We start from the raw sequence: 23,230 nt of genomic DNA, 5'->3' as shown, positions 1-23,230 counted from the left end.
TAAACACAACACAATTTATAAGATGACCACTTCTCTTTTTTTTTTTTTAGCTTGATGTAGTTTTTTTAAATGATGGAATGGTTCTAAAAATGACCTAATCAGCTGTTGCTCTTAGTATCTAACATTTTGGGCCATTTAAAGCTAATATAAATACACTTGAGGTTAAAAAAAATTGAGGTAAAAGGTAATAATCATTTAAAACTACCCAAAAATATATTTACCATAAATCAGAAGAATGGTTTTGAGGTAGAATAACATTAAAATGACAATATGAATTGTGAAAGTATCCACGGTCAGCAGGACAGACCCAGCTTTCCAAGTATCTCTTCGAAGCACATTCTCTAAACACAGATGTAGTTCTTTAAAATTTCATCCAGGATTAAATGTTTGACATGAACTGTGAGTTTGGACGTGACAGCCAGACACGATTTCAAGCTATTTATGGATCATTTATTCATTTCATCCGTCTGTAATAGAGGAATTATCCTCAGCAAAATGCTGGCGATTAAATATTGGATGTCGTGAAACACAGATTGAGTGGGTTGGTAGGAGTCACTCACTCTGATCCCCTCCTGTCCCTGCTCCCCTTCACCTCCTGGAGGCCCACCATCGCCCTGCGGAGGTAACAAAATGCAACATGAGGCCGTCTGGAGGTTGAAGCACCTTCACATGTGCACACACTCCTGCTCTTACAGTAACAACTCAGACGTGTAGTTTCACCCCGGGCGACTGTTGCTACCGAGCACGTTCAAGGCCCTGCACATTGCTGCAGGGTGGGAGGAACTGAGGCTCCAAATATTTTCTAAAGTGCAGGGGTCCTGACAAAAACATGGAGATGTTGTACTGACCTTTGACCCTGGCTCTCCGACAGCACCTGGTTCGCCCTCTGCACCAGGCCCTCCCTGAGGTGAAGAGACAAAGAAATGAAAGAATTAGAAGTGTTTAATTACTATAGATATTTAGGTTTCAGTGCTGTCTGTTTTCTATTGCAGGGTCACATGAAAACTAATAAACAAATTTTTTTATTTTTTTTTTTAACTTGGTGGGAAGACAGGATATTGACAAAAGACTCGTTTGTGGAGCGGATCCAAATAAAGGGATTGTTCTGTGACATATTTGACATTGTGAAATAAGACAATTTTGTTTCATTTTCATATTTTTCCTGAAAACTATAAGAAAAATCACCATGACAAAATGCTGCCGTGTGTATTTTAATGAAAAGTTCCTCCAGGTACAACTAGGTGTGGCTCTGGAGAGAACTACATGTACCTATTTGTCAGAACAAAATATGATTTCTTGAGGAAAATTATCTATTTACGTGTTTTTTCTCATGATAACCCCCAAAAATTGTCAAAAGATTTTGATGAAATTTGTTAGGATGGTAAATGGGGGAACAATCAAAAAGACTTTGGTCTAGATCCAAAGATGTCATAACCCTAGAGTTTGTAATAAAATATGATAAACTACACAAAATGATCAATTCATAGCAAAGTTATTGAGGATAATTCATGAAAAGTACTTCAAGTCCTTGCTCTCCTTCAGGTCCCGCCTCTCCAGGGGGTCCTTTAGGTCCCTGCAAAACAATAAACACCCTAAGACGTCTAAAGCAGAGCCGTCCCATTATTGGACTTACTGGGTAAAGCAGAAATAAATGACCAGAGAAGACTAAATACACAAGTCTAACGTGCAACGGCAAAACAAACACACACAGTTAAATGATCTGTAGAATGAAGGAGACTGAAGAGCAGCCAAACGCAAGATGAGATCCATAACATAAACCTTGCCGCTTGCATTTTTGACCCCCCCCCACCAAATATTTATATCTGATTGTTTGACATTCTTGACGTCTCTGAGGAGTGTGCAGTTTTCCAGGAAAATTAGGAATTTGAGGACAGATCCAAGAGGCGAGGCCGAAGGTACGAAGTTTTAATGAAGAGAAATCTAAAACAACACGGGCCTCAAAATTTGTAAAAACTAATGATTCATGGAAGACAATCAGACAAAGTCAATACAGATTTCAATACAGAAACAGCAGCCAGGGTACTTACAGCCTCGCCTTGTGGCCCCCTCTCCCCGGTGCTCCCTGGAATACCTGGTTTTCCCTGGAAATACACGCAATCATGGCCGCCATGTATCATCAGTCACTCTCATGTGCTATTCCAGAAAAGCATGACAGAAGGTCCTCCTCTCATCATCATCATCATAATTATAGAGATAACCACAAAAATAATGAGTGTGTCTAATATTTCAGTGCTGCCTAAAGCCTCCAGACATGACACGAGACTCTTTGATGCATTAACCCAGACTGGCTTTCCTGGAATGTAAGATCTCTTTGTTGCGGTCCAGACATCATGTTGCCAAGTTAAGACGAGACACTAATTTGAATCATCAGTGTTGATATTGTCGAAGTAAGACATCAGCTTGAATCTCTGAAACAGACGTGCCAGAACTGAAGGAGACAGATCAGCGGCGGAAGGAGAAATCAGGCTACAACAACTGAGGAGATTTAGCTTCGAATAAATGAATGAACAGAAGTCAAAAGAAAAGTATAGTTTCAAAATAAATGCCTGCGACAAAAGGGAAGGAAAGGAAGAATGGAAGCATGAAAACAGTGAGAGACATCAATTACAGCCTAGGTACTGCAACTGTATGTGACAAATACCCCAAATAACTCACGTTTAACTGTAAATATGATAAATATGACAGTATGATTACAGGACAACTGCACACACTAAAGTGAGGGAACTTGGAGTTGTACAGCATGATGGATGATTTTCAGCAGGATTCCATCCCATCACAAGATGGCGCTATGAAACCAGAGTTAGACAGACGTGAAGCTTCTAAGCAGCCAATACTAACAGCATAGCGTGTACTGGAGGTCTTTGAACAGTGTAAACGACATTAGTTAACTGCTGAGGAGCTGTGGACGTTCTTCACTCAGCATCATTCCTTAGGAATTAACAACTACATGCCTGGAAACAGTTTCTGTCACAGCCAGTGGGATAAAACTACCCTAAGTAATCCTGCTTCACTCTGACGTACAGCTCCAACACACGGTGATCAACATGGATAAATCCTACTGATCTCATTCCAGACAGATGCTTAGGAGAAGGTTTCGGTTATTCTATCCTGTAATGTAATGTAAATGGATGTGAACTTTCAATGATTGGAATTGCAGCTCTCTGAGGGAGCTGGATCTTTTACCGTTTGTTTACCAAGATCTGCTCAGCAAGTCATCAGCCACTTGCACAGTTCGATGCTTGCAGTGAAGATTTTATATTGTTATCTTAAGTTATTATTCCTATCATATCAAGCAAAGATACGATGCATCCAGCGTAGAAGGCTTCCAAGACAGCATCGTTACAGGAAACAATACGAGAGAGTAGCAGGAGTAGCAACTAAATATACCAACGCTGGCCACATGAACCCTCCTGATGTTTATACCCAAGCTTTAGAATCAAGATGGCAGACCAGCATTGACTTGAACACTACATCCATTGTGTCATCAACGCTGCACAAAAACATTTATTTATTTATTTATTGCATATGGAACAGAAATTTCATTGAATAAAGTTATCCGTGTTTATCGTCGTAATGAAGATAAAACAGAGGCAAGAAACAACCTCAAAAAACTTGCACGACTGTCTTCTATCGTGCTTGTAGATGTTTTGAAACCTTCCAAATTCATGAGCAGAGGACGGATGATGGTAGTGGTAAATGGTAAAATATAATCATATTGATTTTTTTTTAAGTATAATAATTTTGTGCGCCAGACTTCTCCAATGGTCATGATTGTTGATGTGTGCGTGCGTGCGTGTGTGTGTGTGTGTGTGTGTGTGGTTGCTACCTGGAGAATAGGGCTTTTTAAGCCCTTGGAGGGTTTCCGACAGTTCTCCTTCACAGTCTTTTGTTGTTTTTCATGATCATTTTTTCATGCAGTGCATACTTGTACTTTCGTATGTGGAAATAAAGAAGCGAAGAAGGATTCCTGTTCTACAAACGTGTGACATTTGACTGCTCCATTAGTTTGCTTGACCATGAGCTTCAGTCGCATCATTTCGCTTACAGAAGTGAAGGTTAGTTGTTGACCATTCTGCTTCAACTCTGAGCTTAGTGCTGCCATCCAAATGCTGCTGTGTTTTCGTGTTCGTTACTGGCTCGGTGACATTGCTGACGCGATTCAAGTCAAAGACTGGAGGATTTATGGCACGCAGTGAAATTTGGGCACAACAATAAAAGAAGGTTTCTCAACAAGTACGATTCAGTTCCATCTGTTAATTCAAAGAGCTGTTGAAAATGATCGAATCGTTTGCAAACACCATCAACATCACGATTAAGCATGTTGGAGTGATATTTGTGCTATATCTGAGAGTGAGAGCACAGGCCTGCACAAGAGTATTTGTGCCACTGTGTGTGTGTGTGTGTGTGTGTGTGTGTGTGTGTGTGTGTGAGTAATTAGAAACAATTCTCAACTGTCAAGAGTGAGGCCAGTGTATGATTACAGAAAGGGCCAAGCAGCTGATTCGTCGGTGGGAAAATGAGACACACCAAACAAGGTCCAACACTGCTTAAGCATGCAGGTGATATAGCTTGTTCTCTGGCTGGCGTTCCTTCGTAAGGTCTGCCATAAATGGATGGAAAAAAACATTATAAAAACATAGTGTGGAAACAATGACCATCACTTCACTATTAGCCTACGTGAATCTGCCTTTCAATCTGTTTTCGATCTGTTTTTGTTTGCATGTTTCAACCATCTGTGGGCCATCAGTTTAGTGATCCCTTTGCACTATGAAAACTAACATTCATCATTTTTAAACAGAAAAAGGGCAAACTGGCCTTTCAAAACTGCCAAAACGCTTTACATTGTGTGTCACTGACAAGAAAAAGTCTGAATGTCATTTCCCCCCCCCCAATAGTATTCTCTGCTGCTGTAAAACCAGATGTCCGCATCACCTCAATAATCTGATCTGCTCTGCAGATATTCGCTTATTACATATTGGGAGACACTGCAGCATAGAAAGATTTAAAAACATTGCTGTTACAGTTTACGCGCCATTGATAAGCGGCAACAAACAATGCCCAGACACTAAGGAAGTTTCAATAAAGCTCTTACAAATTGCTTGCTCATCAAAACCAGTAAAACTAAAACCGCAAACAGCTAAGATGCACAAACCACACACACATTCAGAGTATAATGAGTCATATCTCAAGAAAAGAAGCAGAAAATAAAACAATGCCTCAGTTACGTCAGTACAGTTTATCAAAGCCGGACGCCGCAACATGATGTTATTACTGTATGCTAAGCAGAAAAACCTGAAAACACACACACACACACACACACACACACACACACACACACACACACACACACTGCCATTTAGTAGGCATATGTACATAATTATGTTTTGACTATGAGCCTTGAAATGTTTCCTGCAAGTAACTTCCTCTTAGGTGACCTCATTACCTCAAACGATCCATTAACAATCATAAATGGATGTATATAAAAAGTGACAACAAGATGTAGAATGTTTAGCAGGTCTGTGTAGTCAGCTGTCGCCATGGTGATGCTGATTTCACTGATGTGATGATCATTAAAGCACTAAAGGAGAAGTTGGATGTTACTCACAGGCTTCCCAGGAAGGCCTCTCTCTCCTGGGCTTCCAGCTTTGCCCTTCAAAGTGAAAAATCAGTTTCTGAATGATTAAAGCGTAACTTTACCCCAACATCATCTGTTTGTTTATTAATGCTCATTGTTAGATGTGTTGAATTAATAAAGTTTTATTTTCCCCTGCATGATGGGAGCGCATCCAGAATTCAGCAAACACTCGTCCCATTCTTATCAGTGAAGCTAATGGAGACCGTACATCACAACTGTTAAAAAACAAACCCCAAAAACATCAGTTTACAAATGTTACAACACATTGTTCCGTTAAATCCCAGTCTTCTTCAATTCCTATGTTTAATAATCCACAAATTGTGGATTTTCTGAATTCTAGTTTTGCCAAAAAAAGTCATGCAGGGGACATGGCGTGCATGGTGGAGTTCATAATAAGCTCCTCAGTTGGCATGCGTTCCAGTAGTTGAGGGTTTCAATACTGGCTGCAAATTAATGTGTTGTTAATCTGTCAATAAGCCTCTAAAAGACTCATTTGTTTTATTGAGAAACATTTATGGTTGTTTGTTTCTAATAACTTCATTGATTTTAGTTCCAAATGTTGACGATCAAGACATTATTGTGCTAAAAAGACACAGGTGTTTAAGTCACTTAAACCTGTTGACCTCCAAATGGACGGTCAGAGCAAGAGAGGCGTTTGTTCACTTTTCTGAGAAACTGGGGATTCCACTTACGTTCCCCGTATACCACAAAACACAACAGGATCTCTGCTTGATCAGCAAAGTTTACTTTTACCCGGCGACTCCACATCAAACTTAGCTCAGATTTCCTCTCTGCAGAATGGCAGTGGTGCATATTAACAGTATTTGAGTTTAACTTGAAACAGAGACAAGACAACGAAGGCCCACTGCGAATAAAACCAGATTAGAGGCCGGTGAACCTTTACAGAGGCCTGTGGGTGCTGGTGTAATGTTTGAAATTATATGCAGTGATGACTTTTCCATGATGTGAATGTGCATCTTCAAAAGAGATGTGCTTGTTAAGCTTGATGCTGCAGGATGATGCTGTTTTACGACAGTGATTGTTCTTGGCTTTGGATAAATGAGAACGTATATACATTTTCCTTGTCATTTGGAAAGAGCCTGAAGGCTTCGTCCAGATGTGTTGGACATAAACATTCAGACATGAAAACCACTGAGTAGTCCAAGGCACCGTCAAAGCAAGTTGAGGTCAGATTTGTGTAGTATTAGCTATTAAAAATTAGCACAACAAGTATAACATAGAAAAATGTTCCTCCTGTAATAGGAGCGGTGATTTTACAACAACTTACTATGAATCCCGGCTCTCCTTTTTTGCCATTGTCACCCCTTTCGCCCTAAAAAAAAGATATATGGTGTAAAAAATTCAGCATTTTTTGGAGAGTAATGCAGAGTTGGAGTCGTGACATTGACTATTTAAATGCATCCGAGTTAAACAAAAACCACTGACGTCTTGACAAAAGAAAGAACATATTTCAGGCAAAACTACCACATTTATTGTATTTGAACAAGCAGGAGGTAACTGTCAATATTCAACAGTGCCTCTAAGATTCTTGAGAGGACTCCTACAGTAAGTAACCTGGCCATCAGAGAAAATTTTGCAGAGGTTGGTTTAAATTGCATGAATATTCATAGTAAATGGAAAGAAATGATGCGCATTCATCAATATTGCCAACTCTTCTGCACATTGTGCAGAATGTGCTTGAATCAGTGGGATCCCATGCCAACACAGATCATCATTTCCTGGCGGGACTGGTTTCACCACAGGGCGTGTTTACCTTGGTGCCCTCGGGGCCTGGTTCTCCCAGTGGGCCGTCAGGACCTCGGGGCCCCTGTGTGGCAGACACAAATGTCGCTCATCAAAGAATGAGTAATACAGGAGAACTTTTAGCATCCAAGCATCATACACAAGGTGACATCTCCAATAACAAACAGCAACAAAGTCATCATCCCGCATTCTTCAGGTTTGTTTCCAGCTTGCCAACCACTCAAACATTCCAGAGGGTTGCCCGTACTCTTGCATCACAACACAGGAAGGTGCCTGACACAAATCTGTAAATACAACCATCGCCCTTTGTCTCCCGTCCACTCCTTCAGGACTGATCTGCTCCCATCAGCCTATCAGCTGATTCCATCTCGTCTCCTCTTTTACATCTCTGTCTATTTAGTCTGAGCCTCCAGCTCCAGACAGACTCCCTCCTGTCCCTCTGAGGTCGCCGTGCTCCCGCAAGCTTCTGAGACAGACGAACCTGCATCTATCGTTCACTATCTTTAGTTCCTCACTGATCTTAAACTGGAGGTCAATGAGATAGCCATTGTTTGAATTCTGGAGGTGAACCTTGCAGTGCGGGGTCTATCATTGACTTTATCAGTTTCTCTTCACTCTCAAGAAGAGGAAATTCTCCAGTCATATACTTTGATAAATGTCTTACTATTTGGATAGTGGCAGTGAAAGTGGCCAATAAAACCTGTTGACTGGAAACCAAAAGAAAGGAAACCAATATAAATCCAGCTTTTATGAGGTCCATTTGTTCGTAGCTGATTATTAAAATGCAAAAGAGCAACCAGAGGATGGGATTGGTGAAGGAAGCAACTTATAATTCAACTGCCTGTTTCCCCGCAGTGAAAACCACTGCTGGAAACAAGCACAGCTGGAGAACCTGTGCAGGCAGGTGAGCTCCATATAACTCACCTCCAGGATATGACGTGTTTATTATAGTTTGGAGGGTTAAGATAAGAAGTCAGAGATCAACCTGAAAACGTCACAGTACCATGTTGCTAGGGGTTTACTCGAGATTTCAGCTCTGACATTGATATTCAAATGATTAGCTTTGCCAGCTTTCTTCAATAAACGCTGGTTTGTGTGTTCGTATTCTCCGTGACACTGGACGAAGTGGAGAGAGGATTTGTGTCGTGAGAAAGTAAGAGAGAAAACACAACCGCGGAATATCACATTTAAGGACGAGCAAAAACAACACAAGCATGTTAAGTGCCGCCATATTTTTGGCCAGGGAAAATGTTTATTTGACAGAAAATCAAGGCAATAAAAGGTGAATTGCCTGTGAGTGGTGAGGTGGTAGGTAAAATGCTAACATGTTTCATCTCTGTCTCCATTTCCATTCACAACTTCAACCTCAAATGTGTTTCTCACAAAACACATCTAAGAGTTTTAACCTAAACCCAACCGGGTTTGGGATAGAAAGATCATGTTACTGGTGCAATTACTCACCCTTAATGTCTTAAGAAATATCTCAGGTAAAGTAGTCTGGTCTCTACAAACCAGATTGTCCTGGTCTGGTGCCAAAATGCATGAGAGTTGCTGCTACTGCTTGAATAAATTGATTCAAATTCTGTAAAACTCAAGAAGCCCGACAACCATTAATATCGCAGCTCCTCACCTGAAGCTGTGGATCTATTCTCGACCACACGGTGTCTCGCCAGTATTTTGTCACTAAATCAGTTTTATTGGCAAAGTGTTTTCAAGCATGAGCTTTACTGGGATTATGAAACTGTTGTAAATGTCCCTATAAAAGAATCTGGGCAAAGTGGAAGAACAAACACGTTTTAAATGCTTCAGACTCGATGGGTATAAAGCTGCAAGTGAGCTCAGCTGTTTTAGTCCCATGTAACATACAACAATCTTTTTCAGCAAATGGTTTAGATGCAAAGCTCTTACCCTCCTCCCCTTTGGGCCAGCAGTGCCAGGACTTCCCCTCTGCCCCTGTGGACCCTGGGAGAGCAAACAAGGTTGAAGGCGGAGAGAGTTTGAAGTTAAGGAATTGTTATTAAGACTTTTATAGAGCAGCTTTGGCGTGATGCTGTTTAATTAAATAAGAGAACATAAAAATGCAGATAAATTACTTCTTGCACATTAAAACCCACAACAACCTGCTGAGATAGAGATCTCACACACACCCAAGTGGTTAACAATCCTTCAAGGTCACCATTAGACATTAAAGACAAACCCTTTAAAAAGTTCTAGGCTAAACTACGGGCAACAAGAAAACTGGTACATCAAATCACTTTGTGTTTATAATGGCAAGAGAAGGTTCCTCCAACTCAGCTTAAGACTTCAAGTTAATCTTGCAGTTTAAGTACTTCTAATATCCAGCCAAAACACTGAGAAGAGATGAGTCACTGTATCCAAGCTCCTCGCACCATTAAACACTAATGCATGTGTGAATCACCCAAAATGCAAATGGGGCAAACAGAAATCCTCAGCAAAGCACTTTGATGGAAGAACATGTAAGGAGGAGTTCAAGGGACTAAGAGGAACAAACATGGATTTACATGAAAACAGGAGAAGAACCTATGACATAGTGGCGACGAGGACGTGACACTTACAGGTGCGCCTTGCAAACCGATGTCCCCTTGACTTCCTGGCAACCCTGGATACCCCTGATACAAAGAAAGAAAGAAAGAAATAGAAAATTGTAAGAAAAGTAGACAAGAAATAATGTCAATCAGACCGTTGATCAATGAAGAGAAAAAGAAAAGCAGAATGTGGTCCTTTCTATCACTGAACCCACTTTTTGAAGTTGACCAACCAGCCTAACCCCATTCACAAAAGGCCTACCGATCATACGAAGAGCACATTTGTGCATCTACACACAATTTGTAACTATTTTGGTACAAAGAGATCATTTTGTTGAACAAACTGATTATAAATGAACTTTTGTTTCCCACAGAGCTTATTTTCTGCAACAAATAAAGGCAAATGTCAAAAATCCCCTTGTTTTTTTTGGTCAAGGGAGCCAATGGCAATGCTAGCTTGCAGGTTGGTCTACTGGAAGAAATTCCCATCCCTGTGGCACTGTCCTCAATCATGTTTGGGTCACGACGCAGTCTTTGACATCAGGGGCTTTAGATACTCCAAAAGAAGAAGGAGGGAGGTTTTGTGGTTCAGATTAAGACACTATCAAGATTTTCCAGACACAATAGTCACTGCTTATTGCTTTAAATTAAAAGCAGAATTTGAAGAGATGAACACTGTAACATGAAACACGCTGAAGCCCTCAAATTTAGCTGGCACCTCTCGGCAATGTGGTAAATTTATAGCCCACACCGGTTCACACAAATCATCATAACTCCTTCTATAGGTCACACAGTTCTCGCTTTCACTGGAAACATACACAAGCACTCGATCATATAACCCTTCAGCCAGCCAGCAAATTAGTCATTCTCTTGCAGCCAGTCAATCAGTCAGCCTGCTAGCTGCTCTGCCAGCCAACTAGGTCAGGCCTAATGCCCAAAGCCACAAAAAAGGAGTGAATCCAAGATCCCAGGACAGTGAGGGAGGCAGGCTGGCCACTATCTGTGTGTGCTGCCCTGGACTGGAGCAGGAATCTTCCTCTTGGAGATCAATACTGTCAAAGTTCTTTTCATGCTTGAGCGAAGAACCAAACATCACTGTTTAATTTGCAGCAGTTACACCTACCATTGACATTACAGTATTCTTCATCTGATTTAAAGTTTATGTCCTTCACAAAGTTTGAATTCTATTGACAGAGAACCAACCAAGAATATGTTACATAGGTTAAAGGATTTTAGCAAGAACCCCCCAGCTAGATACAAGATGAAAAGACCATCTACAAAACCACAAAATGAATCAGGATGATAAAGGAAGACTACCTTTAAAAATCTTGAAAGCAAAGTAATATCTGTAGAAACAAGTCAAATTAAATAAAACACTGAATTCCTGGATGGAATTATTTACCCTTGGTCCTTTCTCTCCTAATGGGCCAGTTGGACCTGCTGGTCCTCGGTCACCCTGGGGGAAAAAAACAACAGTAAAATAGAAAAAGAGAGGTCATTAAACCATGACCTGATGCCTCCACAGAAAACACCCCAACACAGAATCACATACACATTTGCTAATAAAGAGCTACGAGACTGGAAAGCAGCTTCTTAAATGCAGAAGGTTAGAGTGACAGATGCTTGAGTGAAGTTTAAAGGGAGCAGGAACTTCTGAAACACAGTTTGTGGCGTATTGAGATGAAAACAAAGTTAACCCTGGGTGAGCAGTAAAGCTGCAGAGGTCTCCGCTCTAACCCCCGTAACGCTGGTGTCGGTGATGCTTGAAAGCCCACTGAGTCACGACTGTACGAGTAACCTCACAGTTCTCATGCAAGTCTTGCAACTGTAAATTAGGAAAGAACTAGAACAAGTGCTTCCATTTTCAGGGCTGACTTCTAGAGTGGAGTCACAGAGAGATGAAAACACGACATAAAAAAATTTGTACAATTTCTCCAGTTTAACTTAAAGTGCATATTTGTAAAGGTATAAAAGACAGACAGGCAGGTAATTAACATGTCTGTAAAGAGCTGAGAAGTTTGATGTTTGAATAATATCCGTGGCTGAAAGTGTGGTAGCTGTCATAACAAAATGTACAGAAGAATAATAAGGCTTCACGTCTCAATGTGAATTTGTAAGAACTCAAACACTTAAGTATTGCATATTCATACGGTGTAACGTGAAAGGCATTTGTGGGCTGTCAGGATCCATTTGGTGCTGACAGACTGACCAAGGAGGAGGATTTTGCATCAGAGGAGGTGGCTGACTACCCAGAGTCTGACAAGCAGGCCGCTTCACAAAAACATGTCGTAACACACACACACACACACACACACACACACACACACACACACACACACACACACAGGGATTCTGTGGATGACGGAGAGGGGAACAGCTTTGAATAAAAGGACGGAAAAAAGAGGAGAGGTGGTTGAAATAACGGCCTGAATCAACAGCGTCCTCGCTGTTCGAGTAAAAGCGTCATTTCAGAGGAGCAGTAAGAAAGGATGATTTGCCATTTTCTTTTGAGCTGAGATGTATTTGTAACAGGACTGTCCAGAATACATCACTGTAAGTATTTACGAGTGCATATGCAACCTACAGGACTACAAAGCTCATATGCAATCAGGAACAATACTTTATCTGAGATCTCTCAGAAATGGTCAATGGCCAATTTGTCAACAACAAAGTTCTAATTATTCTCCTGCAAGTGCCTAAGAGGTGCTTTCTCCAGTAGAGGGCCGGCAGGCTGAGAGGCAGATAGAGGCTTTGACAATATTGTTATTGATGTGGATGTGGATGTGAGAGTGTTGACTGTTTATCTAAAGCATGTGTTCACGAGGCCTCTGAGGCCTCCAGTCACAGCCCTAATTACAGGGGTCTGCCACTGCGTTGATGCTGACTGACAGCCTAATGACAGAGAAACACACTCCTTACCTTTTCACCAGGAACTCCCATCACCCCAGCTATCCCGATCAGGCCGACTGGACCCTGGAGTGGAGCGCAGAGAAGATAAGGAGCATTTCAGGAGTGAGAGAACCTGATCTTCATTCATCTCGAGGTTATTTACCAACCTGTTATGACACTTGGAATGAAAGAGGTCACAGAATACAATGCAAAGCTCTATGAGCAATAAGGTGGGGCAGCTGACAGGAGAGTAAATCTGTCAGTAGATCCCTGAAGTGGTGGGCATAAAACTTCTGATTAGCTCAAGGTGGAATATATTTGGCAGCAGCAACCATAACGAGTGACGGTCGGGCATCGTTAATTTTTATGAATTTAACACATAACCTTGAGAAGGGGTAGAGTAACTCACATAATCAGCAGCTATCAGAAATCAAAATGATTGTTGTTACATATCATCAGAGCTGGCCTTGAAAGCCTTTACTTGACAAATTCTGACCCAAAAGTGTCAAGCACTTCTGCTGCTCGCTTCCCTTTCGAAGCATAAACTCTGCTGTGCCTCCACCAGCAGGGGGCGCTTTCCTGGCAGCAGGGGTAATGGCATCTGAGGTCTATCTGATAGGGAAGACATGGCACAGCTGAGGGGGGAAACTTCATGAGCCATAGAGTAAATGTTATGGTAGATGAGTCAAAAATGATGCACTCCGCTGAGTACAGGAATCCTCACTGGGAAAACGCAAGCTAATGTAAATAAGTGAGATATCAAAGGGGTTTAACCACTTCCAGAGCCGTCGTCTGGGAGAGGAGCTGTGGTTTGGACCGATGCCAGCCTCTCCCCCCTGGAGAATCTGGAGCTACAGACCAACAGTGAGACCTAGGGGCACATCTGTCACATCCATCTCACAAAACAGACACACTCCCATTTGATCAAATGTGTCAGTCCAACTGTAAATGAAGGGCAGACAAACTCCCGAGTCAAACCAAGGCAGTAACGCCGCTGCAGCACACACACTAAGCCACACACTCAAAACCTATCAAAACATCAGAGTTTTATAGTTGCTGGAAGAACTCATGTGAGTGGCCCTGCTGCAGACCATGGTCTCACTTCTGGCCAACCACAAAAGCCAGTGTGGTCAGACTGTGGTTATTTCTGGTTAGAGGGTCCCAATTCTATCTCTGTTCCATGACTACTAGTCTTACTTCTCTCACATAATCATATAGTACATACTTAGCATTTTTCTTACTTATAAACATTTAACCTTGACAACCTTGAGGTGCTGTTTTCGGTGCAGTTTGTCCATTTGTTAGCAGAAACGACTGCACTCTTTCCTCGAAGCATGGTGGGAGCACGGGCTCAGGCAAAGAAGGGATCCATTTGTTTTCCAGGAGTTTTGTACTTTTTTTCAACGCTGCAAAATCAGACAATTCTGTTGAATTTCATCAGTTACTTGGAAACTACGAGACCTATGCTGATGAAAGAACGCTGACATGTGTATGACGCTGCAATGAGCAATTATGAACAGATCTGCATTTGATTGGATTTTTTTTTTTTTTGCCTCAAAACACACACATATGTAAAATACATGTACATTAGCAAGTCTTAGCAGTTATTGCTGCACCCCTTGCCGGAGATGGGGTTTTGCCAGATGAGTTAATTTTGGAACAATCAATTAGGGTTTCAAATTTGGATCTGATGATGTCATGTTGCCTTGGCAGAGGAACGGGGTCGCTGGGTGCCCTATTATTCTCTTTTTATCTTTCTACGGTGTCTGGGGAGAGTGTGAGAGAGCATAAGCCAGCGAGTGAAAGACAATAAGACCAGAGGATTTAGTACAACAACCTGTGATACACACAAAGAGCTTGGGTTCCACCTTATGTTTCCTGGCTCAGCTAAAAAAGACTGACAGCCTCGATGTGTAACTTCTGCACCGTCACGTTAAAGCTGTGTTGTTGGATTAGTAGCAGAGTGTCTGTGAGGGGATGGGGCCTGCAGGCATGGCAGCAGCGTCTCCAAATTCACCCTTAAATCCCTTAATTGGGACATGAAGTGGGACCACGTATGATTGAACAGTTGGAAATGGTTTTTAAAGGGTTTTCCATGTGACGGGGTCTTTAACGTGGGAGCTTTTACAGAATTGTTTTGACTGTGATCCGGTTTCTTAGACACTGCCAAAGTTACAGAAGTAGAGATTTACTGATAAAGCTTTCAGTTGGGGAAGAAATACAACCTGACATGTATTGTAAAGCATATAAAGGCTCTCCCCTGCACCCTGAGCCACTGACAAGAAAATCAAAGCACAGACGTTGACATGTGGGCTGTATTTCAGAGCACACCTGTGGTTCCCTTTGGTAATTGAGGACTGTTGTTTTGTTTTATTAGTTGTGTGCTGGAGGTTGACTTAAAATGGAACATTGTGTAGCATCTAAATTGGCTCAAATACTCTATTGTAAGAAACATCCAGTAAAATTTCACTCAAAAACGTTAGAGGAGGCCTCTTGGGGATTCTGGGACAGCCAGCGGCATCAACCTTGGGTTAACCTGCACTAGTCAACAGTCTCTCTCAGGTCATACACATCTAATTTATTTGTGAAGTGATGTAATGGCATCCATTTGAGCCTCCATATGTTTGAGAGCTTCAAAGGGCTTTCGTCTTTGTGACCGCTTAATCCTTCTCATATGTGCACTGCAGCAACAACCCAGGCGTGCTTGTTGCCTCCACTATGCACAGAATGCAAATATTAACATTAAGGGGCCTCCGGGAAGGAGGAACATACTTGAGTGTCCGGAACGGTTATATTTAAATTAGGATTTGACAAAGGGAAACTCATGATTTCTCTTAAGTGGTTGTGTCGAATTTGACAAATAAACTTAGAAAGACCGATGAACGAAACTGTGTTTTTTGCAGTTAATTAGTTTGTTTTAATTTGTTGTAACAATCCTAACACAAATTTGAGGATTGTTGTCCAACAGATGGGACACATGAAAAAGCCACATGATGGAGAAAGAGGTTTTCTGCTGAAGTTTTTAAACTTTGTTAACAGTCACCATATGTATGATTATTGTGTAACAGCAGACATCAAACACACTCTGGCAGGGTTTGAGCCATTGACAAATGTGCAACCCAAATGAGGTCACATCAGAGGATCTCCGATCGGTGTGTCCTCCTTCTTCTGTGGTGTTCTGCCAAATTCCATGATGAAAACACTGCCTGCAGGAGGGGTCCAAATTTCTTTTAACATTAAAAGTGGGTCAAGGTTAGTGGAGGACGTCATTAAAGTACTTAGCTTCCTCAACAGTTGCGGCAGTACTGGTTTGTGTTCATTATACTGCGTGGATGGACTGCATCTGTTAGTTTGACTGTGTGCAGGGTTACACTGGAACTACATGGTTGATTTTCACAAAACTTGTAGGCGGTGGGGGGGGGGGGGGGGGGCAAAGGAAGAACCCATTAGATTTTGAGGCTGATAAGTAATTGCACCACATGGTAGCACCAGGAAATGACACTTAATTTTACTATTTGTTGTACTCCAGCTAGTGGGTTCACCAGGTCCATCGTACTATTGGTCAGAAACACCACAAGAAGTTATTTATGGGTTACTGTGAATACTGAGAGATTTTAATCAAATGAAGTTATCATGTTGAGGCGCCAAATTTAGATATCATGTCATCTAAGAGGACGTTGTCAGAACTGGACTCCACGTGCTCAGATCTTCTCTAAACATTTGATGACCGTCTTGTTCTAAAGACATCTACAAACGGAATTGAAGTCACAGTACCACCTGCTGGTTACAGGAAGTAAAACTGACCAGACCAACATCACCTGATTTACATCAAAATTACATCAACTGATGTACAACAAAATAATATCTGGTGAATGTGTTTTCTCTACTGCCACCTTGTGGGTGCAGGAAGTAATATGTGCTCCACAGTCACGCATTAGTCTGTTCCTTCACGCAAAATCAAAATATCATCAAGTTTCACCTCCTTTTAACTCGACAGAACAGCCAAACAATGAAAAATGCAACCCTACTGTATAGTATACTGTACTGTATAGTAGTGGAGGATTCACTCCACGCGCGCACACAATTCAGAGACCACGAGCACTACTCTTGACCGCAGGCGCAAAAGTCAACAAATGCGTGCATGAGCTGCAGCCGTCTATGCTCTCGATGTATCAATCTGCTCGCTGGTTGATCTGCTCCTGCACGGAGGAGCACAGCAACTGGGGTCACGGGGTGGGGCTCGCGGAAAAGTGGCCAATCGTAGACAAATGATTGTTTCTGTGCTTTTTCTCTACACTTGGTTTTTCCAATGTTTCACACGAGTGCGCAGGAGCAGATCAACCAGCGAGTACACTGATACACCGAAAGCACAGGCAGCTGCAACTCATGCGCGCATTTGTTGACTTTTGCGCCTGCAGTAAAGAGTAGCGCTCATGGTCACTGAATTGTGTGCGCATGGGAGGTTCAATGCGCGCCGAGTGTAATACACGCTCATGGTGGACTTTTGGCGTGAATTTGACGGCATCCCTGAGCACGAGGGACAGCGCACGGGGCCGAGGTAGGAGCACTGACAGTTTGCACTCTCTATCACTGAGCAAAGGGCAGCCTAGAACCAAGCTTAATAAAAAGGTACAGCACAGGCTCCAAATTAACACTGCACAGAGGGATTTAATGGTCCGAATGACAGTGTAATTAATGTCAGTCCAATAAATAACAAGTATGAAAAAACACTCACCTGCGGTCCGATTTTTCCAACATTTCCAATGTCCCCTTTCTCTCCCTGCAAAGCAGAAACCATCAAACAGAGTGCTGCTTAGCTTCCTGTAATTTAAAGGTTTTCCGTCGACATGCAGCACAAGACACAGGATATTGCAAGATTTAAAGGGCACACACGTATACAGTATAGGACTGTGAGTAATTATTGTGTTGCTTCTCACTGTGGTTTGTCAATATATATAATGACAGCCCTGAGAGAAATAATCTTTCCTCTTAATTAAGAGCATATTTAAGTCTACACTTGGTATAAGTGGGTCACAAACATGGAAACTCTCAGAGTTAACCGCTAGACAATAATTTAGAATAATAAAACCTTGAAGCACATGATGCACGATCATGGCACAGCAATTGTGGTAGGTACAAAAGACGATTACAGGCAATAAAATAAGCTGAGGAACAAGTCTGGAATGTTGTGGTTTACAGAGAGCATAATCTAGACTCGGAGTACAATCCAAAAGACTTTCAAGTGTCGATCACTGATGAATACTGAGTTGTTGTTTTTTTTGATATTTTTAAATTTTCAGATCATGTACAATAAGAAAATACTTAAATACTCCAACGGTAATGTTTCATTGTGATAGGTATTGGAATTATTTATCTTCTCCACATGCAATACTGAGTTTTTGACATTTTAACACACACACACACACACATACACACACATATGTCAAGAAAATTTTGCAAGAACATTGAATCAGGCTTTTTCCAAAGTTAACATTTATATTCAAGAAATCTATGCAGATGTGGGCACATTTAATTGTACACTGCCGCATTTACATAAGAAACCCTCCTGTGCAAATTTGTTATCTTTTATCTTTGGGGTCAATTTGAGCGGCTTAAACCTCTAGAAATTGTTAACCAAGTTTATGTCAGGAACTTTACATTTATTTGTTGATTGGCCCTTGACATTATTTGTGAGTGAGGATGTCACAGGAGATTGGGTCTCACGTTGGGGTGATAAAGACTACAACACCCTCTATACACCACTTTTGAGAAATACTGAATGAAAAATGTCTCTAAAAGTGTCCTTTTAAACCTGATAAATGTACAATCTTATTGTTTAATCATTAATTTCAAATGTCAGAGTTGTGTATCACCTGGAGGCATAACTAGTGAGAGAACATTGGGATTAGCGCCGCAATGCCAAATAAATGTCGAAGTCCCAGTATTTTGGCTTGATGTATACAGTAATCGGGGATGTATGTGGTTATGAGCATCATGAAAATACAGCACACTGACAGAGTCGACTCACCTCAGGACCATCGGGACCAGGTTCACCTATGAAGCCCTTTCTTCCTGGTCTTCCCTGAATACACAGGAATAGACACACACACTCACACACTCGTCAAAAGATGCCAAAGCTCATTAGTGTTTAGCACATCTCATCCCAGCTGTATCCTGATCAACCATCTAAAAGACTTGTGTCATTCAAACCACCTGCTAGTGCATCAGTGTACGTGTGTGTGTGTGTGTGTGTGTATGCATGTTTATTTGCATATGGAAGTTCTTACAGTGGGGCCAGGATTTCCAGGTGGGCCAAGTGGTCCTTCATCACCCTGCAGATACACAGTAAAGTTCATCATACATAAACAAACATATACACTCTCTCTCTCTCTCTCTCTCTCTCTCTCTCATACACACAACACTCTCAACAGTTGAGTAAACACAGCAAAGACAGGAAAACAACCAACATGAAAAAACACAACTGAACAGCATTTACACTGCAACATCTTTACCACTCGCCTGCTTTTTTGTCTAGAAATGCCACACAGGATCAATCTATGCCTCGGTCTTTAGTGACAGAAGTTATACAGCCAGATAGAAACCATGTTTTATTATAGCTAAAACTGAACATGATATCACTCTTTTGTAGTAGACGTTGTACAGCTTCCCTTGCACTGTGCAATGCCAGTTCAGTCCTACATTTCTGAAACAATTGCATCAGCCGTTACTGATACACGGCCCGTACGTTGGTGCACCTTTGATGGTGACGGCTGTAAGTGAATGTGTTTCACAGCTCCTTCACTTGAATTCACTCCTTCAGAAAGTTGTATCGTTCCACTAAATGTTGCAAAAGAGGGAGGAGTCATTCCATTCTCTCTCCGCAAACCTCTACAAAGATAATTTTGTACAGTTAAACTACATTGGTCTCTACTGACAAGTGCTCTTAAAATGTTTCCATACCATTTTGGGTCGGGGTCGACAAAAAAACAAAAAGAAGATAATCCTGGTGAGCGGAGGATTTACTGGAGGACAGTCATAAAGCACATCTAAGTGTAGCTAATGGCGACTGAATGAGGGCCCTGCTGTTGGCCATTCAGCAGTGCTCTTCTAATCCCCTCGCTAATTGTTTTGGTCTGTTGCTGAGTCGTCGGTGCCCATAGTAGGACCACCAGACCTAGAGTTTCTAACCTTTAAGGTCTAAGCTGCAACTAAGACTCTCTTTTTTTACTGCAGGCTTCCATCTGGTTGTGTCTCCGGTTCTTTTCCTTCTATTTTGATTTCACGCATCTTACACGACTAAAATCTCTGATCTAAACTCCTCGTGTCCTTTTGTAGTTTTGTTATGGATCGGCTTAATCTAATTTGGCTTGCGGTTGAAAACAATGCGTCGTGGCGTCACAGGCCAAGTTGCAAGAAAGAGAATTACTGGTTTTAGAATACACTTTCGAATGCTGCTGTATGAATGAATTCAGAAGCTTTGCATATGTGATACACAGCTCGAAGCATTACATCATAGCCTTCTCCATTGCTGCTGTAGCAGCTGATAAACATTGGACAAATCATCAAGTGTCACACAAACCCTACAAAATGACTCTCTTCAATATCCGAGTTTTATTAGTTTTGACTTCTAATGTTTGGAGCGTCTACAAGAGCTGCCCATTTAAATTATCTACCCACATTCAAGTCAGCAGACGGCTAACCTATACGTAGCTAGCTATACGTTAAGGCCGCCACAGTACAAACTCCAGTGTGAAATGTAGAGGTTTGTCTGGTGGCAGTGAGCTCAGTAAGCATTGTGTGAACTTGTTTGGTGAAGGCTTGCATGTAAGAGACATTCATATGTAAAAGTGCTACACTATTACGATTCAAAGCATCAGCGTAGTTAAATCATTGTATCTGTAATTAAGCATGCTGCAACATTTAGCTCCAAGTGAGTGTGCAGGTGTGTTGTACACCTGCCAAAGGCGTCTGTCCCTTTTTTCCAGGGTTGGAAAACTTTCAGCCTTGTTTTTATAAGCATCCAATGAGGAATCATGACTTCACCTTGTGGAACATGCCCCAAGAGATATTAGGGAAAAAAACTCCCATTGGGATCAAAGCTGCGACTGTGTGAGATATGACACGAAGCACCATGACAACAGCCCTGCTGGTTCATCTTTCCACAGACTAATGACCCAATGGAAATCTCTTGATGAGCTGTACTTTCCACTTTTCCAGGTACAGGTACAATTAAGGAAGGTAATGAATTGTCTCACCTGTGTTCCCTTTGGCCCGGGCGGGCCTTGGGGCCCCCTGACACCCTGCAAACCCTAAAACACAACACAGTGAGTGATGAAATAGTTACCAAACTAGCGAGATCATTTCATACGTCAAGAGAGAGAGAGAGAATTAAGTTGCTACTTTTACCTTTGGTCCAGGTGGTCCGTTGGGCCCTGGGACACCGATGTCCCCTGGAAAACCCTTGCAAAAACAGGAGTTGAGTTCATTTCACAAATCACATGACGAATAGGTTGAGTATGATTCCACAATATAAATCAACCCATTGAATCTTTGTGTACAAACCAGGAGGAGCAGACTTATACTGGATTAGAAATGACAGTATAATATAGGAATATTAATGTGCTACAGTAGGTGAAAAGGACTCAAGGCATCTCAAATAAATCTATCAGACACAGAAAGGTGGGGCCTTTCCTGACTGTACTGGAAGGCTTCTAAGAACTAGAGGTAAAGATGCAGTATACTGATAGAAACGGAACACTTTCAGGCACGTCTGCTCGCTGTCGCCTGCGTGACTCGTGGTCATGAAGTGCTCCTGAGCAAAGCGTGTCTGCTTTCAACATACATCACAATGACTGCTTTCACCAAATTTGAGGTCTAGATCCAGAGCCAAGACAGGAGGGAGACACCAGAACAGGGAGAAAAACACTATATTCATTGTGTTGTTGCCATACTTGATTTTCAGTTTTGGGATGAGTGAAAACACTTGATTTGCCAAATGCTGGCAGTATAAACCTCACACAAATAATCTAACACAGAAATACAAATACTTCTACATGTGTCTAGAGGAAAAAAAACATATACAATTTTCTAATTATGACACACTATGAAACATGGTCAAATTCTACCAGCAAAACCGAACAAGAACTCGACCTCTAAAGCTCCGCAAACTGGCACCTGCAAGTTTTCATCTACCTGCTGTTCAAGTCAGGTCCAAATAGCCAGCCTTCCTCCTGAACTGCTTTAAAAACCATAATGTAATCAACAGTGGATTTGGTTTATTTGTCTATTTGTTGGACTCAAAAGCTGCGGAGGGATTTTGATGCAATTTGGCAAGATGATGAATCTTAGGTTGAGGAACAATTTTGGAATTGACCCGTAACTGGATTCGGCTCTGTCGGCATCTCATCATCCTCCAGTTACGACACTGAATTAAAAGCTCAAAATCAAGCCACAACATTTTGAGGTGTCGTACTCACAGTCAGACAAACACCAGTGATCCCACGACCTTCTTGGTGAAGGTTATCAGTTTCAGCAGCACAAATTCAAATCAGCCTGCAGCCAAAAACTGGGACGTATATTATAGTGACACACACAACAACTTCCATGTGTCTTTCAGGTCTTTATGTAATCTTGGTCTATAAAAGAGTCTCTTGGCTCCGTGCCACCACGCTCTAAGAGGAAGTAACGATACAGCAGGACGATTACTGTGTGATTTTTGGCAAAGTTCAGGTTTGGCCTTGCATATGATCCATCATACTTTATCCAGCATAGCAGACTTAAACTGTAGAAGAATCTTTAAATAATAATCTCCAGTTCCGCAATCTGGCATTTTCTCAATCACGGTCATGCTTTGTACTCTTACAAATGATCTTTGCCATTATCAAAACCCATGTTAGTTATCTGCCTGCTCTTTCGACAAAACAGTGGAATGCGGAGACAGTGAAATTATCATAGTTATCTTCCATTGCTTACTTCAGGTTAACAGGAAGATAGTTATCATTAACACATTATTATTAAAGGCGTTTCTGGCCAGGGAATTTGATCACGTTTGCTTCACAAATCTGGACTAAATTCTTGCAGTGTGAGGACACTTGATATCAAAACTGTAGCACACAACATAAAACAACATAAAACCACTGACTCTGCTGAGGCGTACTCTTTCTTTCCGGCTGTGAAAGAGTAGAGCATCACACCAACGCTGCACGAATCACTGACAGAATTTGAAAAGATGCACAATGAAATCATTAATCTAGTGTTCCTCCTTCCGGCAGCACAAGAATGCTGCTGCCTGTATAGTGTGAAGTCCTCCGGCAAGGTGTTGAACGTAAGGGACGTCTATTTATATAAAAATATGATGCGCTATCGCTTTAAATTA

General features: G+C 41.6%; 1 protein-coding gene across 1 annotated transcript in view; it reads right to left on the bottom strand.

The window, feature by feature from the left end:
* Positions 1-23,230, bottom strand: part of col24a1 (collagen type XXIV alpha 1) — a 96,049-nt gene that overhangs the window by 22,567 nt on the left and 50,252 nt on the right. The window contains exons 20-35 of the mRNA XM_086224153.1: positions 21,262-21,315; positions 21,111-21,164; positions 19,143-19,187; positions 18,884-18,937; positions 17,591-17,635; positions 12,886-12,939; positions 11,369-11,422; positions 9,997-10,050; positions 9,329-9,382; positions 7,431-7,484; positions 6,945-6,989; positions 5,627-5,671; positions 2,049-2,102; positions 1,520-1,573; positions 849-902; positions 561-614 (exon numbers count right to left, since the gene is read on the bottom strand). Coding sequence (XP_086080279.1) covers positions 561-614; positions 849-902; positions 1,520-1,573; positions 2,049-2,102; positions 5,627-5,671; positions 6,945-6,989; positions 7,431-7,484; positions 9,329-9,382; positions 9,997-10,050; positions 11,369-11,422; positions 12,886-12,939; positions 17,591-17,635; positions 18,884-18,937; positions 19,143-19,187; positions 21,111-21,164; positions 21,262-21,315 — 828 coding nt within the window. The remainder of the gene's footprint in view (positions 1-560; positions 615-848; positions 903-1,519; positions 1,574-2,048; positions 2,103-5,626; positions 5,672-6,944; positions 6,990-7,430; positions 7,485-9,328; positions 9,383-9,996; positions 10,051-11,368; positions 11,423-12,885; positions 12,940-17,590; positions 17,636-18,883; positions 18,938-19,142; positions 19,188-21,110; positions 21,165-21,261; positions 21,316-23,230) is intronic.

Source organism: Aulostomus chinensis, chromosome 14 (assembly GCF_037954235.1).
Source record: "Aulostomus chinensis isolate RoL2024-O1b breed Wild chromosome 14, RoL_Achi_v1.0, whole genome shotgun sequence".
Lineage (NCBI taxonomy): Eukaryota > Metazoa > Chordata > Actinopteri > Syngnathiformes > Aulostomidae > Aulostomus > Aulostomus chinensis.
This window is presented reverse-complemented; position numbering and strand designations above follow the sequence as displayed.